The sequence below is a fragment of the Nuphar pumila genome, chromosome 17 (assembly GCF_984573655.1).
Source record: "Nuphar pumila chromosome 17, dmNupPumi1.hap1.1, whole genome shotgun sequence".
Classification (NCBI taxonomy): domain Eukaryota; kingdom Viridiplantae; phylum Streptophyta; class Magnoliopsida; order Nymphaeales; family Nymphaeaceae; genus Nuphar; species Nuphar pumila.
Window position 1 is genome coordinate 81,088,475 of NC_143265.1, and position 16,496 is coordinate 81,104,970.

Below are 16,496 nucleotides of genomic sequence, written 5' to 3' on the forward strand. Positions count from 1 at the left end.
TGCCTACCAGATGAGTGGTGCCCTTGTGGGGTTCTTCTACATGCAGTTTGGAAAAATGTATGTTACAGTGGGAAAGCTACAAATTTCCTTAGGCTTTAGTTGTATTGTTCTACGTGACCAAAATCCAGACTTTTCTTCTTCCTACTTTATCAGGAACATTGAAATCTAGGGTGGAACCCCAACGAACCTGAAGGATTTGTACATCCAAAAGAATCACAATAAAAATATACTTTGTTCTGGTTGTTAGACCCCCTTGAAAATTTGGTTGACAATGAAGATGATATATTAGCACTAGCTTTGAAAGTGGGGAACACTTAAAAAATGAGTAGCCCTATTGTTTAACTGCTACACTCTAGCTTATTAGCTTTGTACCTATTAAGTGGCTAACATGTTTTTAGTCCACTAAGCAAATCAACTTTAGTTGAAACATTTTATGCATGTTCTTTTACACCATATTTACTCTTTGGATCATTATTATTCAGTTATACAGGAGACATAACTTGACTGTAGGGATGTAAATGGTTTGGATTCGGATCTCATGTGGCCAATACCATATTCGTCGCTAACCAGATGGAAAGCTCATACCAGATCTAGTTTTTGATATCAAACTCGGATATTTGTTGAATTCGGTAGCAAAAAATCCAAACCATATCCGCATCCAATTATAATCGGATATGGTTTTGGCTTACCAAATGTAACTAAACAGAATCGAATTTGGTCGGATATATACTGAATAAAATCCAATTCATTGACATCCTTACTTGACTGGGTTCAGCTAGCAGGGAGAGCTTGGTTCAACGAGTTAGGGTAAGATTTGCTCATTGTTAAGTGGTTAAGATGAGGTTTTTTCTATTTCTGTCTCACGATAAGCCAGAAAATTCAGCTATGCAGACATAGATTATTACTATTATATTCCGTTTTAGATAATCAATGCATTTGTACTTAACATTTGCTTCAATACCAAACAATAGGGATTTATTTATTTTTTCCAAACCATGGGCGTGTAATTTAAAATTAATCTTATGCTGTAAACAATACCATAATTTTGTTGCTTTAATTTATGTATTGAAGATATTGGCTTGCACTTTGTGGTCCTAAAAGCAGCGGCATTGTTGCTGCTACCTGCACCCCATCTATAATATTAAGTTAGTGGATGTCTTAATCAATAATATTGATCAGATAACAATGTGATCATGCAAGTCCCACATAAACACACCTGAGGGAAAACAAAAATGGGAAAAATAAGCATAAAATATTTAACATGAAAGAAGAATTGGTAACCAATAATTGTCGGACAACTGGCTTGAAAACAGTGGTCTGGCTAGCATATGGGTGCTGACTAGGCCGTGGTCCGATCCATTTGGGCCAGGCTTGGGCAACCATTTTTGGAACTTCTCCTGGTTTGAACCCGCAGTCGAACACAGACATAAGTCACGCTGACCCAACCCATCCCATTCAGGCTCCCCTTTCGCTTTCATAAAAGGCCCTCGACTCGGCTCAAACCAGGCTTAATTAGTCCTGACCCTGCCTTTTGATGGGTGGGCTTGACTAGGCCTGGCTTGCCCAAAATACCGGGTCAAGAGGTGCAAGTTCAGCCCATTGCCCAGCCTTAAAATAGCATATGAGTTTTTAACAAGGCCAGCCTCACCTAAGATCAAAGACCTTGCTTGATCGTTATCTTGGCAGCGTAAAATTTCGTGGGCATACCCCTTGACCCTAACGAGTCACCACGCTTCCATGAGATTTGAACCTAGACCACCTGCATGCCTAGGTCCCATCCTACACCAACAAACCCCGTTGGGGCAGAAGGTCAGCCTCACCTGCTCAACACTCTGATTATACTTTATTAAGGATGGGGTTGGAGTCTTAAATTATATTTGTTAATTATGACATTAAACTTACATCGGGGGTTGGCTCCTAAATATTCCAACCATAAACAAAGGCTCTCTCCTATTGGATCTAAGGCCAAAGATCTTGTCTTCAAGTGCCAACCCCCACTTCACATGTCCGATGTTGGAAGCCAATCACCATGTGACAATGCATAAAAAATACATACTAACAAAAACTACGTATGAAACCTTACTAAAAAAATACCATGTGCTGCTCAGGGTCTATTTTTTAAAGAACATGCTCATTAATTGAACCAACCAGTTCTCTGCGAAAGTTTACTTATCATTAGGGGTCTGGTTTACCCAGACCCGACCCGGACCAAACCATATAGGGTCAGCGTTTGGTGAAAAATAAGAAGACCCCATTGCGACCTGTGTCCGGACTCGAAGATCCGATTAATACAAGGAACCGGGTATCATTTGTGACATTTTATACCAAACCCAGGCCCAATCCAAGTTTCGATTAAGACCCACATATTGTCAATGTAAAAACGATAAAAAAAGATTATTTACTGGGTATGGTCCGGGTCTGGTTCATGTAGTTCTTATGGGTTCCGGTATGTTTTTTCTTACCTGATTAGACCCAAGTCTATACCCGATACTATACCCAAAAATCTGATCCAAGTCTGATTTCACCTGGGTCCGAACCAAACCCGATCTGTTGGCACCCCTACTCATCATTAAAAAAAACTTACAAGTCCTCTATGACAAAAAATACATACTACCATAAAATAAGAGATCTTACATGCCTTCCACTAGCCACTAATTAATGGCCTTAATCTCTCTAGCATATGTGGTGTGTTAGGTTTGATTTGGACTGGCTGTTCCATTGATTTGCAATCCCTGTCTAGTTTATGCCCAGACTGTCACTGCAATTGTTGCTTTCTTGACCAACGGGGCTTCACGTGTTTGGTAGGAGCTGTTAGTGAACGTCTCCTTGTGGTGGGACGTTGCAGGTTCGAAACCCAGTGGTACAATTCAATAGTAACTGGTGGGGTATGCTCAATCTCAGCTTGCCTTTAAAAAAAAAAAATTGTTGCTTTTTTTTTTTATGTTGGCCATTTAAGGTGAACCACACAGGTTGAATTTCATCATACAGAGTTGGTTATTGCTTTCTTAAGCAGTTATTAAAAAAGAATATAGAAATAAAGATAGATCCTTTTCTGGTTTTTGATGAGATGAAAAAGACGTCTATGTCCTTTTTTTATGACCATATTAAAAACATGTATCGTGTGAAATGCATAGCGGTTCACGTGTCGTGTCATCTAAACATGGGACACTGTATAGCAGCTATAGCAGTTCACGTGTCGTGTCAGTTTTTTATGTGTGATAGTGCATAATTTTTTGGTTGAAAGTTGGGCTATTCGGCTTCCAATCTGAATAAGCTGATTCACCTGAATCGTTTTTAAAGGCTGATATAATATTGACAACATTGATTTTACAAACTGAAGAAATTGCACCCGACTGGTCGCTGGATCAATCTGCCATACCTACATTCGTCCTTTAAAAAAAAAGATAGAAGTTTTTCTCTTTGTTTAGTGTATATTCGGCTGCTCCTTTAAAAAAAAAACATGATTCAGAATTGCTTTCTAATTTTCTTGATATTCATAATCACATTGGATCTCATGTGATTTTGAATCTCAAGCAAATTAGAAATGACTCTCATTTGCAAAGACAAATGAGATCCACTTTCTCACTCTGCTTAACTTTTTATATAAATCAGATTCACTTTTCTCATTCAAATGTGAAAGTAAATCCGAATGATCCAACTGAACGTGCCCTTAGTATTCACATTATATATCGATTTTTACAAGGCAAGCTGATGTTAGGCAGACCCCACCAATTATTATTCAATGTACGTACCACTGGGGTTTTGAACCTGCAACACCCTATCACAGCAGTGAGACGTGCACTGACAGCTCCTACCAACCAGGCACGTACCCCTTTGGTAGTATTCACATTATATGCAGTGACCGTTGTGTGGTGGGCACACTGCGACCTACTTGACAGCCACCCATGCTGGGATTTCTTGAGATGAATGTGGTGTTTAGTGCATCTCTATTAAATAGTAATGTTGTCGGTATCCGTTTCAGACCTTATGGCTTTAGGCTTTATTTGAGAGCAGTGATGAAAATGACATATTTTGTTTGCGTTTTCTATAAAACAAACACAAAAAACATACTTGTATTTCTCATAGAGTGTGTGTAGGGAATTCGGCATTCTCTTCAGCCAATCGACACGCACAATGAACCCAGGCCTTACATCGACGATGAGCAAGATCCTATACCATGTAAACTCAATGTGGGATTTGGGTAGGATTACAACTACGAATCTCTCATCATTTCCGTAACATCCTACTTCCTTAGGTAATGAAAGAAATAAGCAGTTATTTCAGGTAACTTCTACCCACTAACCCTATTATGTGGCTACTAATGTGACCCACTAATAACTGTCAAACTAATATAGGTCAAATCTCACGGGCATCACCTCACTCCCTGGTGGTAAAGGGTAAGTTCACAAAGTTTTACGCTGTCAGGATAGCGCTCGTAAGTAAGACAGGCAAAACTAACGGGGCTAAGTCTCTGATCCTAGAGGTGTTTTTTTTCTCTCTGATCCTAGAGGTGTTTTTTTTTTATGAGAATATAAAAAAAAAATCAAAGGAGATAGATAGGATTTCGTTAAATTTTTGCCTTGGAGAATCAGCCGAGTTGGGTAGAGACTAAATCGAGCTGAATCGGCCACTTAATTTTTTTAAAGTAAAAATGCAAAAAAAAACAATTACTTAAATAATAAGATATTTCAAACAAATAAAAATTTTAAATATTAAATTATTAAAAATATGTTTGGGGCCGATTTTGGGCCAATTTGCATCGATACTGATAACTCTACATTAAATGCAAGCCATCAATTAATTGTCCCTCGCGGGCCACATTGATGGAGAATGATATGCAACTCCGTGGTGGGTTATGAATGTTACCAAAAAAGAAAGGGACGACTTTGAATGCTCTATCACAAATAAGGGAAGAACTTTAATTGCCTCTTATCAAGTTGTACTTGTACCACCTCTGAGGTTCGGGTTTTGTTGGGTTAACAGCATAATTAAAATATATATATATATATATATATATATATATATATATCGAGTTGAGTATTGAGTACGTGACAAAAATCATGACCTAAACCCAGCTCTCCTATTGCTTAACTCGGGTTCGGATCAACCCAAATACTATTCGGAGGGTTGACACTTTCTCGGTGCCCAAACCTAAGGCTTCGGATTCGGGTACCCCATACAAACCAGACTCGTTGACAGCTATAGGCATCTCCCCAAGTGAGTTAGATCCAAACCTGAGTGATCTAAAATTTTACATTAGTTGGGATTAATAAGTGAATTAGATGGCATTTATTATGTGAAGAAAAAACTATTATAGAGAAAACTATTTAAAGATAATTTATAAAGTTTCTCTATTCGATTCACTTTTATCATGTGGTGCACATATGATTTATATGACAATGTAGTGGCCAGGCCGTTGCCTTCACCTTTTATCATTTGCTACACGTATTCATATAAAACATAATACCAAGATGTTCGTTTGGAAGATGCCCTAATCATTCATGGCCTCGCATGGCACAATGCCACGTGCAATACCATCAGCACGTCTCTGTCTTGTGCGATCCAACTCTAAATTATGTTGATAGCAAAGCTGAAAATCTTCTGGATCGGTTTTTACATATATAATGGGCTCCTTAGGCCCCTTAAAAAATCGTAGCTTTTAGTATTTTTTCTTACATCTAATATCATAGGTGATCTATAGGTTTTGTTTCATGGGAACCGGCTTTGAGATTGCCAAAATATAGATGTATACAGGTTTCTCCGGTGATCCAAAAATCAATGGCTATAAAGGCATCAATTTTTTTTTGGCTCATATAAACAACAGTGGCGGAGCCAGAAGTTTTTCGTTGGGTGGGCAGACTTAGGGTCTCAGGGACAATGCCAGAAGTTCCCGGCGATGACTCCATCGTAGGTGGGCTTGCCGAAGGTGGGTCTGGCTGGGTCCTCGGCGGAAGGGAGGGCCGCCCTCTTCGAAGATGGGTGGTCGTCGATCTCCATTGCGAGGGGCTGACCACCGTCGTCGGCAGCCGATCAGCTCTTCCGCTTGTTGCTATTCTGGTCTCCCAGCCCTTCATCTAGACACCAAAAATTGATGGTGCAGGCCATCGGTTTCAAAGAGAGAGATGGTCGTCTTCCCCTGTTCTATTTCGGACTTGGCGGCAGAGGGAGAGAGGCATATAGAGACAGCGAAAGAGAGAGTCTAAGGCTGCGTACAGGTTGGACTACAGTCCAGACCCGTGTGAATTTAGGTCCCAATCAATTCATTTATGGGCTAATCAAAGACTCTTTTAAGCTAATGTATGTAAAAATATAAGGTAAAGTAACAGAATTATTGGATAATGTGCAAAAAACTATTACTGATATTAGGTAAGGTTCGATTTTTTTTTTCGGTTTCTAATTTTGGGGTGGGCGACCACCCACCCATGCCCACCCCTGGCTCCGCCACTGCATATAAATATATTTTTTCAGCGAAAAAACATGATCCAAGAATCGATTCTTACTAAATCGAGCATGATAAACACATCTAATGGTGCAGATCTATCATAAAGCACTTCAAACTATGAGGCCTAACGCGACAACAAAAAAATGGGCCTAATATGTCCAGTTTTTTTTTTTCTCTCTCTCTCTCTCTATATATATATATATATACATATACATTAGCTACTAATGATGGTAAAAAATTAATGATAAAAAATTAATGAGTAGAAATCACTATTTTCTTTTAATTTTTTGTAAATAGTAGAAATCAATGGCTTGCTAATGCAGCTGGGTTATTTCTGTTTTTGTTTTTTTGGGGAACAGGGTTATTTCTGTTATTGAAAAGACAAACATGTACTTTCAGTCGATAGAGGCGTGTTTGATTCTCGGGACAACACCCATTGGTGACAAAGTGGTCCTGAGGGGACCACCTTGTTCCCATCCTTCGCATTATAAACCAAACCCTATAGGGTCCGGACTAGGGCCAATCCATCCAAGGTCCTAGTCTGGCTATGCAGTTTGGGCCGAGTGAAACATATTTGATTGAATGGCCAGGATTACGCGACCCACATCATTGTTGGACGTTTCAATTTGACAGTTTTTAAAATGAAAGAGTAGGTTTGCAGTTGAAATTTGCAAAAAAAAAAAAAAATTACCTCCCGTGAAATATAAACTAAAATGTGGGCACTTCCACCGGTGAGGAAGTACGTCTCGGTTGATTTGGGGACTCGCCCGAGTCGAACCGCCACCGAGTCTACATCCCTGGACTAGGTGGCTTCGACACGTTGCGAAGGGTATTTTGGTCATTATACTGAAACACGTGTGTCTTTCAATGATGACTCCTAAGCTAGCGATCTTATCTGATCTTTTTGAACGATTCGGATAAAGCGGGTAATCCGCACGTGATCAGATGGACGGTCAGAAGCACGTTTTTTTTCCATCGATCCGAACGCTCGACGGGACACGTGCCGTCCTGAAAGGCGATGAGAAAGCGACGTGTGGTGTTCCCACGCTCATCCTTCACGTGCATGCTTCTCGGTTGGTGCATGCAACGCCAGCTGTCAGACACCAACGTTTTTTTTTAGTCTGGTTTCGCAGAGACGAAAGCGGTTTTCATGAAATTACAAAAATCGCCTCCGAATTTTTTATGATGACGATGACCGTCTCTCAGGCCATTGACTTGTAAAGGACTGCAAACAAGCAAACGACGGTCCAGATTATAGACTTTATAGTAGATCCGCATCGGAGTCCGAATATCAGGAAGCTGCCCCGAACTGAATCCGATATGATGGGTCTGTAATGCTGTATACAGATCCGAACTTTAAAAGCAAACATCAGATCCAGTAAGATGAGGTTTAAAGTTTAAAGCATAAAATCTATTTTACAGGGACACGCTCGGACACATGACACGCAGTAAATATTTTATAATATTATCTTAATGTGTCTTCGACTTTTTTGTAAGGGGTATTTTAGTAAATGTCTCTAAAATACCGCATGCCCTCCACCCGCCTGGTTTTGCAGGTTTGAGCCTTTGCATTACGCACGTGCGTGAGAATCCACGGAGCCCACATGCTGGGACGAGGACTGCAGCGAAACTGGAAGAGTGGGGCCCGCCGCGATGGGAGGTGGAGCCTGGGAATGTCATATGTCGATGGCGCACATGCCGTTGACTGGAGGATGACCGGCTCCGTCGGTAGACGCTGATCTGGTTGGAGTTCATGATCGGACGGCCTAGGTTAGTCGGCAGTCAGAAATTTTGAGTGGTTAGAGAGAGAGAGAGAGAGAGAGAGAGAGAAAACAAACCAAAAAAAGAGAAATTTTCAATTAAACCAACTTTTTGCTCTGAATTTCAAAATAGGCTTCATGTTTCTGATTTTTTTTTTGGTATGGAGCAGATTTTCTTGGAAATTGTCAAATAAGGTCCGTCATCTACAAAACCAACTTTCTGGAATTACGGGTGCATTGCAGATGGATGAGAGTAGGCTCCAAAGAGATTTGGCTTAGTGGGATGTGACCTAAGTTAAAATCTTAAGGAGGACAGCACCTACTTAAGCAAGCTTCAGCCTGGCAACTCTATTGGGGGGCAAGGGGTAAGACCACGAAGTTTTATGCTGTCAGGACATAGATCATAAGTACGGCATGCAAAGCCAGTCTGATTCTGAAACTGGTTTCTCCGTGTAAATATTAAAAAGATGGATGAAAATAGGTCAGATATCCTTTCTGTATCTTACTTGTTATTGTAGGGTTTGGATCCTGAAATTAATAAGAACTGAATTTAAGTTGCAATCAGATTGGACTTGCATAATTGGACTTTTATGTTGGATTTACTTTTGGCTTTGGATAAAATCCAACCTGTTTTTGCAATTTCTACATGTTATTCCAACTCTCGTTGGATCCTGTCTGTACAATGTGTACGTATCAATTTTAGATCTGAATTCAACTCCTTTACATCCAACCAGGTCCAGGCTTAGATCCTTTGTATAATGTTTGGGTTTGGATCTGAATCTGAATCTGCTATTATCTAACCCATATCCTATCCATTTACACTCTTATTATGAAATTCTGATATGGAAATAAGAGGTCCCGGTTTAGGAGTCGTTATAAAACCTGAGCCTGATATTGATAATTCAGAAACATGAAGTAAATTTCTAAATTAAATAAAAAAAGTTGGACCTAAATGAAGGTTTCCCTAAGAGAAAAGAAAAAGGCATTTTCACCTGGTCTCATAAAATCTAACGTTTTATTTGGTGCGGAGGGAAGCTACCGTTTTTCTTTTCTATAATTCTTTTTTGGTTCTCTCTCTGTTTTTTGAGCGTTTATTTGGGAGGGTGGTAATGGAGAGGGACTTCCTTGGGGTATATGCGAGAGCGGCGGAGTCGGCTAAAGGAGAGGGGAGGGACAGAGATCTTTGCAGACTCATGGTGAAGGACTCGGTGGAAGGTCGTCCCAAGGACTCCAGTAAGTTTTCTTCTTCTTCTTCTTCTTCTTCTTCTTCTTCTTCTTCTTCTTCTTCTTCTTCTTCTTCTCTCTCTCTCTCTCTTGCTTCGGTTGGAGCTGTTTGTCTTTCGAGTTTTATGAAGGTGGCAGCAATAGCACCTGGGATTTGGAAAATTTCCACGTTTCTTTATGTTTTCTGGGTGGTCCTATTTATGGATTTGATGGGTGTCGGTATTTGTTTTGCTATTTTTGGTTATTTTTAGAGTTTGTCTTTCAATCTGGGATTTGGATTCTGTTCGTGAATCCATGGTGCTGTATGGAGTTTGTGTAAATGGTTTTTCTGGGTATTCTGATTTCTTTCTGTTTGTACTTTTTTTTTTCCATATTTCTGAGACCTGACTTTTGGATTTCGTTCATGAATTTGATGAGTTCGTGTGGAAATTCTTGTGAATAGCTTTTGCTGGTATTTTGTACTTTTTGTTATTTGTACTTAATTCTGGAGATTTTGAAGGCGGATTTGGATGATACTCATCAATTGATCTGATTTTGTAGACTTCTCGGATAGATTTGTGACATTGTGTGTGTGTCTGTGTGTGTGTCTGTGTGTGTCAGAATTCAACCAATTTTCTGAAGCTGGTTTTAGATTTTTTTTTTCATGAACTGAAGATATGTATATAGCTTTTTTCGACCGGCCTTTTTTTTTAGTTATAGGTCATGGATTGAAGATATTTTTCTTTTGAATTCTTGGTGGACTGATCTACTGCTATGGATTTCATCAATTTGTGTTTATTTTTGGGATATAGATTTATTTTTCTTTTGCGGTTTCTTTGGAGGGATGACATGAATGTTTTTGTTGGGCATGAACGCTTTTTTAAATTTTATAAGGAATGATTTACTAAATGTGAAGTTAAAACGTTCCTTTTCTCTTTCCTTTTTGAGGGATTCCTTTGTTCTGTTGTTTCCAATCTTGGGGGCTTGGTTTTACTACTTTATTTGCTCTGAATTAACGTCTCTGGGACTGAATAGAGCTTGCTTCTTCTTGTGTTTAATCTTTCATTTCATAAATGTGCAAAATGTAACGACAGTCTGTCTTCAAGTATGCCCTCTTGAATGAATTTGTGAATGTGTATCCGTCATGTTTAAAGCAAATGAAATGCTTATTATGATGCTTCAAGCGTTGAAACAAATGCCTTGTACACTTGGAACATGAGTAACCTTCGAAAGGTGGTGTTTGCTCGCTGATTTATGCTTGGTTTACAACTCTGTGAGATGATGATGGCTCAGAACATGTAATCAGCGTGGTTAAAACCTGCCGTGAGACTCGTTCTCGGAGGAATCTGTCGAGGGTCTTGGATTACTTGGCTGAACCTTGAGCTATATCTGGGACTGGGATTATTGGGGATCTTTTGTCTATATACAACTTATAGTTGTGCTTTGTTTACAACAATTCAAGTTTCAATGAGTGGGTAAAGAATGCTTGACAAATGTAATTTTGGTTCCCTTGCAGTTGAGTTTGATTGGTAGCTTTCTTTGTTATTTTTTTCCCTCTTTGCAGCATTCATGGGGAGCTCTGGAACTCAGTGGCCTTTCTTGAACAAGGCATCCTTACAACAATTCATGACGATCAAGAGTGGTGATCAGGAGGAGAAGTATAAGAAAATTGGATCTGATCAACTTGCTTTCTCTGGGTTTCGGACCATTTCAACTGCAGATGCATTTGAAGCTAGTCACAGAGTTTTGACTGCAACCAAGGTCTGTCATATAACGAACAATACAAATTTGTTGTTACGGTCTGTTTGACGACCTCATGACCAGACTTGGACTTGGCAATCCAATCTGTCTCGACTTTGAGCCAGGTTGGAGCGAGCATGATTCTGCCCAAGTCTTTGGCCGTTCATGTCCGGTTTTGGCATTGATCTGTCACGAATAATATCTGAATCTCCAGTCGGATCAAATTCTTAAGCTTTACCTGGTATCCAAGTTTTTACTGGTAAATCTTTTTTGTTTCAGAAAAGCTTCACATTAGATACCAATGGCCCACACCTTAGGCAGGGGAGCCATTTTGGGCTGCCTTGTGCTACTTATCCTCTCCAAGCTGTTGGTCAGGGAGCCTCTGCATCTCATCTTTCACAAGAATTAAAGGCATTTCCTGTTTCAAACCACTCTGTTTCAGCCTCAGCGAGCAGTCCCTTTTATAAGCTTTATGGTGCAGCTGCAAGCGCATCCTCCAACAATCCTGCATTAGTGAAGCCCTTTGGAGGGATGCCACATTCTGGCTTGCCAGTTGTGGGATCTGTTTCTGCACCTTTTACCTCTAGGTAATGGTGGGAGTTCAAGCTCTGAGATTCCTTTATATTTGGGCATGCGCATGAAGATCCCGTGCTAATGTCAATTTGTTTTCTCAGGAGCGTTTCAGGTGCCTCAGCCAGGCCTACTCCTCCAACTACACAGTTGACAATATTTTATGCAGGCTCAGTCAATGTCTATGATGATGTTCCTTTGGATAAGGTAATTTTCTCTAACTCAGCCTAGAATGCCAGATTATTGTTAATATAACTGGTTAAGCATTGGCTGGTTAGTTCTTTAGTTGAGTCACCTGACGTCTGAGTTGGGCATTCAACTTGGTGAGGTTACATCTCTTGCTTGTTCAACTTGTTTAAAGAATTTTTTGGCAAATAGTTGTTCCAATTTGGGCAAAGTTGGACGGATACCTTTCTGTCTCGGGCCGAGTTGAGCTGATGCAGTTTTCTGATCACTTGATGTTTTGCCAATTTGGCACTTTCACCTGATTGTTGCATAATTTGCTATTTACTTTTAGCTTCTGGCTGTTAGAAGCGGCATGCTATGGACCTATGGTAAAGATGAGCAAGTCTTTATGATCTGCCTAAGTTTATTTATAATTGGTAATCTTCCAATTAACTGTAGGTTCGGGATATCATGTTCTTGGCTGGAAATGGGACATCTTCACCTGGAAATGCTCAGAATCTTATGGTCCAAGTACCATCTGCAGCTAAAGCCGTCACAGATGGTTTCCATGTGAAGACAATGACATTGACTTGCTCCAGGCTTTCTAGCCCCGTTTCTGGAACTTCACATCTACAGCCATCAGCTGGTCATTCAGGCGTTCAATCTGCCGGTGGGTCTACAAGTACCGATGAGGTGATGGGAGTTAAGACCGTCAGCCCTTTAGCATGCAAGACCCAACAGGAGCCTTCAAAGATAATTCCTCTGGCACAGGCTGCAACTCTATCTCCAACAGGTACCTTCCCCTATTTTTTTCCTAGTTCTTTCTCCAAATTTGAGAAGAAAGGCCAGATGGTCAACATGAAGTTTGTTTAGTTAGACTTAGTTGTCTGAAACTATGGATAAATATCCTACTTAGTTGTCTGAAACTATGGATAAATATCCTATGGATGCTAATCACTGCCTTTGAGAGAGTTGATAAAAACTTGACCTGTCTGTGGTGGAGTTGCATGTAATGACAATAGATAGCGGACGGAGTGGTCTGCCCAGATCATTTATTATCGATCAACACTTTACTAGATGTAATCCTCGATATGGCTCGTCGAGTCTCATTGCAGGACTTTTTATGTTGCAATCTAAATAATTTTCTGTTTGTCTGAGCAGCAGTTCCTCAGGCACGGAAAGCCTCACTAGCTCGATTCTTGGAGAAGCGCAAGGAGAGGTAATTGTCAAGTTGTTTGTCTTTTGTTTATTCATGGTATAGTTAGGTGATATTATGGTTTTCCCCAAGAATGGTTATTCCTATCAGAAGATACAAATTCTATGTTGAAAACAGCATTTTAGCTTCATATTTCTAAGAGAGTTTTTTTGGAATTGCAATCAGACTTCAGAATTCTTAAAAGCATTTTGGTGCTGTAATTGCACTAGCAGTTTATCTTCTTCATTTCCTTCTTTTTTTCTTCCTTCAACATGTGATCCTTAGTTCATGCCTCATTTGTGCAGGTTGGCGACTGCATCACCGTACATTAAGCCATCGGAAGCTTGTAAGGAGAGTGATTGTGCTGGACTCAGCACCTCCTCGCCAACAGCCACACCGGAATGAAGCCCCCAGCATGAAGGGACTGCAGCAAACCAGTGTGGCACCTTAGTCTGCTGAGAAGTGACAGAGAACGGGAAGCGGCCGGTGAAAAAGCTCAAAGATTGCTGTTCTCAACTGTAAATACTGGGTCTTAATAATCTACGAACGAGCATTTGCTTCTTATCTTCGTCATCTTTTTCCTTTCCCTGTATTCTAGTCAGAGATTTTTCAATCCGAGAAGCCTATATAGCATGAATATTGGTTTCAGGGTGTCAACAATTCATGCATCAGCAAGCAGCACAAGAACATTGAAGTGCATGCTTGTATAATTTTTTATCAAAAAGTTAGTTTTTGGCATCTTACATTTGAGATAATATTAGTGCAAGTTTGTATAATTTTTATCAAAAATTCAAGTTTTTGGCATCTTACATTTGGGATAATATTGGCTATCCTCGACCGTACTGTACCCTCTAATAGAAACTGCCCTTTTCTTTACATTTTCTTGATTTCTTTTGTGGATCAAGCCCTATGCATATGATATGTATGGTTTGTTTAGTGGAAAACATGTTTTACATAAACCAATCACATTATATAAGTGAAACTTTTAGGTCTTCGAATTTCACTGTCCACAATGCGTTAGAATCTCACGCTGAATTAATGAACAAAATCATGTTTTTACGAAGCCGATTAATCCAAAGTGCGTTTTTAGTAAATGGACCGTGTTAAACGCATCTGTAAGGTCAAATTATCAAAGAAAGGTTGCACCTATGAGTTTCAGCTAGAAAATACGGTAATCTAGAGTGTAGTGAATGTTTTTCCCTTGCATTCTGACCATCGACATCCATGTGCTCTTTGTCTTTGTTGAATCTGATTCTTATAAAAAAAGAAAAATGTGACAGTAGTGAAATGAATAGCCAACTCTTTGGGTGGTCCAAAGTTCTTGGTCTTCCTATCTAATGTCTTGTATGGTCAATCATCAATGGGATGGATGGAGGGTGAGGAATATGGCGTTTACAACGTATAAAAATCGAACTTGGATGTCTATTCTTTGGAATATTTTAATTCAAATAAATCATAAATTAATGGAGACATGTGATTGCAACACTTCACATGCTTAATACTCCAAGTCAACTTCCGAGAGACGTGCTGGGAAAGCGTTTTAAGTAGGGGTGTAAATGGGTCGGGTTTGGTTTGGTTAGGTCCCAAGTGAAACCAGACCTGGCCCCGATTTTCGGGTTCAGACCTGGGTCTAATCGGATCCACTATAAGAAAAACCATATACAGACCCGATAAGAACTACATGAACCAGACCCAGGACATACTCAGTAAAATAATAATTTTTATCTTTTTACATTGAAAAATTGTGGGTCTTAATTGAAATTCAGGTTGGGCCGGCCTGGTTTGGTATAAAATTTCACAAACTATATCCGGCTCCATGTATTAATGGGACCTTTGGGTCCGGAGCTGGGTTTTAATTGGGTCTTCTTATTTATACCATACCAGGACCCTATAAGGTTTGGTAGGGGTCGGGTCCGGGTAAACCCAACCTGTTGACACCCCTACTTTTAACGGCATAACGCATGTATAGGGAAAAAGAAAAAAGAAAATTTGTGGGATCCATTTAGGAGGTGAAGCCGCACAACCATGGTCCTTCGGATGCCTTTCATTAATTACATGGATGAACAACATTACCTTCAGGGGTACCCCTGACCTGATCCACTCTTGTTTAGAAGCCTCGAATAGATAAGCAAATTGGGTCGGTTCTAGTAATGGGGTTTTTGTGCTTTTTAGCTGTTTCTGACCTCTCCCTAGCCTCAAAAAGTACCGAGGCAAAGTTTAGTGAAGTGCAGTTCAGCAAGCTATATTTTCCTTTACAATGTTGAAATTCTTATCTTCCAATTTTGTAACGCTTTACCAAAAGTGAGAAAAGCTGTAAGGAGCACACTTGCATAATAATAATAATAATAATAATAATAACGATAATACATGTAATAGAAAGTGTGCTTTCTTAATCGCTTTTTAGTGAGTTCAATTTTTCTCTAATCATTTCTTTCACGCTTTCTGCTTGTTTTTTATATTATTATATGTTATTTTTTACAATAACAAGACTTACATTTACTTCTCTCTTGAATCTGTATCTCTTTTTACTCGTTTCTCTGTTTTTTTAGGACGAAAGAAAACCCTCACAGAGAACCGGGTCATTTTAATGGGCCTGCCTCCATGTGAGGTAAAACTCCGGTTTGAAGACACCACCACACGGACTTACGTGCCCCATCCGCGATGCTCGTTTCCCTGTTATTACTGCCATTTATGCTTATATATCGCTGCTTGATTTTTTTTTCTTTTTGCCTTTTTGCTTCTCATATGCTTTTGCGTGTGATAATTTTCTTTTTTCTTTTTTTGAAAGGCAAGCTGGGGTTGAGTCCGGATCGGGTGCAATCACATGGCACAAAGCATATGAGAAGCACCTGATCGCACTCCATCAGGTCTTGAGCCCCACACCTGACAGTCTCTATGCCAAAATGGAGGGTGATCAGATGCTTAATGCACACATTTTTGTGCCATGTGATTGCCACCTGATCTTTTCATACCAGTTTTCATTAATCAGAATCAATGCAATGATTTATGTCTGCCGTATAAGGGAATCAGTAAAGGGATGATCTTTCTATGATTTATGAATCCTCCTCCATTTGGCCAATTTGGCGAGGTTATCTAGATATCATATTCGATACAAAACTGATATCAAAATTAAAGGCAACACTGCCCAAATCGAAACGTCTAGAATCTGTCGACGGGCCCACCGCCGACTCATGCATGCATGTGATAACTTTTGGTAGCGTAAAAATAAAGGAGTTGTTTTCATTCACCTCCATATGTGTTAATTATTAATTTCATCCATGTCTCTTCCTGTTCCTGTTCCTGTATTAGATGAGCCATGTGAAGCGTATCTGGGACCGTCTTCTGTGGGTCATGTGGTTGGTGCATCCATTTTGCATAATTTCCTTTTTTGGACGATAATGAACCCTCGCCAAGAACCGGG

At 39.8% G+C, this 16,496-nt stretch overlaps 1 protein-coding gene across 1 annotated transcript; it reads left to right on the forward strand.

Annotated features, from left to right (window-relative positions):
- The first annotated feature begins 9,220 nt into the window (after positions 1-9,220).
- On the forward strand, positions 9,221-13,901 carry LOC149812454 (protein TIFY 6B-like). The gene is made up of 7 exons (XM_089993539.1): positions 9,221-9,435; positions 10,970-11,166; positions 11,425-11,732; positions 11,820-11,922; positions 12,340-12,673; positions 13,042-13,099; positions 13,381-13,901. The coding sequence occupies exons 1-7, from the start codon at positions 9,312-9,314 to the stop codon at positions 13,478-13,480; spliced, it is 1,224 nt and encodes a 407-aa protein (XP_089849665.1). The 5' UTR covers positions 9,221-9,311; the 3' UTR covers positions 13,481-13,901.
- Positions 13,902-16,496: the final 2,595 nt, after the last annotated feature.

Coding starts and splice junctions, on each gene's coding strand:
- LOC149812454 (XM_089993539.1), top strand. CDS start 9,312: ATGGAGAGGGACTTCCTTGGGGTATATGCGAGAGCGGCGGAGTCGGCT. Junction 11,167..11,424: donor GAGTTTTGACTGCAACCAAG/GTCTGTCATATA, acceptor TTTTTGTTTCAG/AAAAGCTTCACATTAGATAC. Junction 11,733..11,819: donor TCTGCACCTTTTACCTCTAG/GTAATGGTGGGA, acceptor TTGTTTTCTCAG/GAGCGTTTCAGGTGCCTCAG.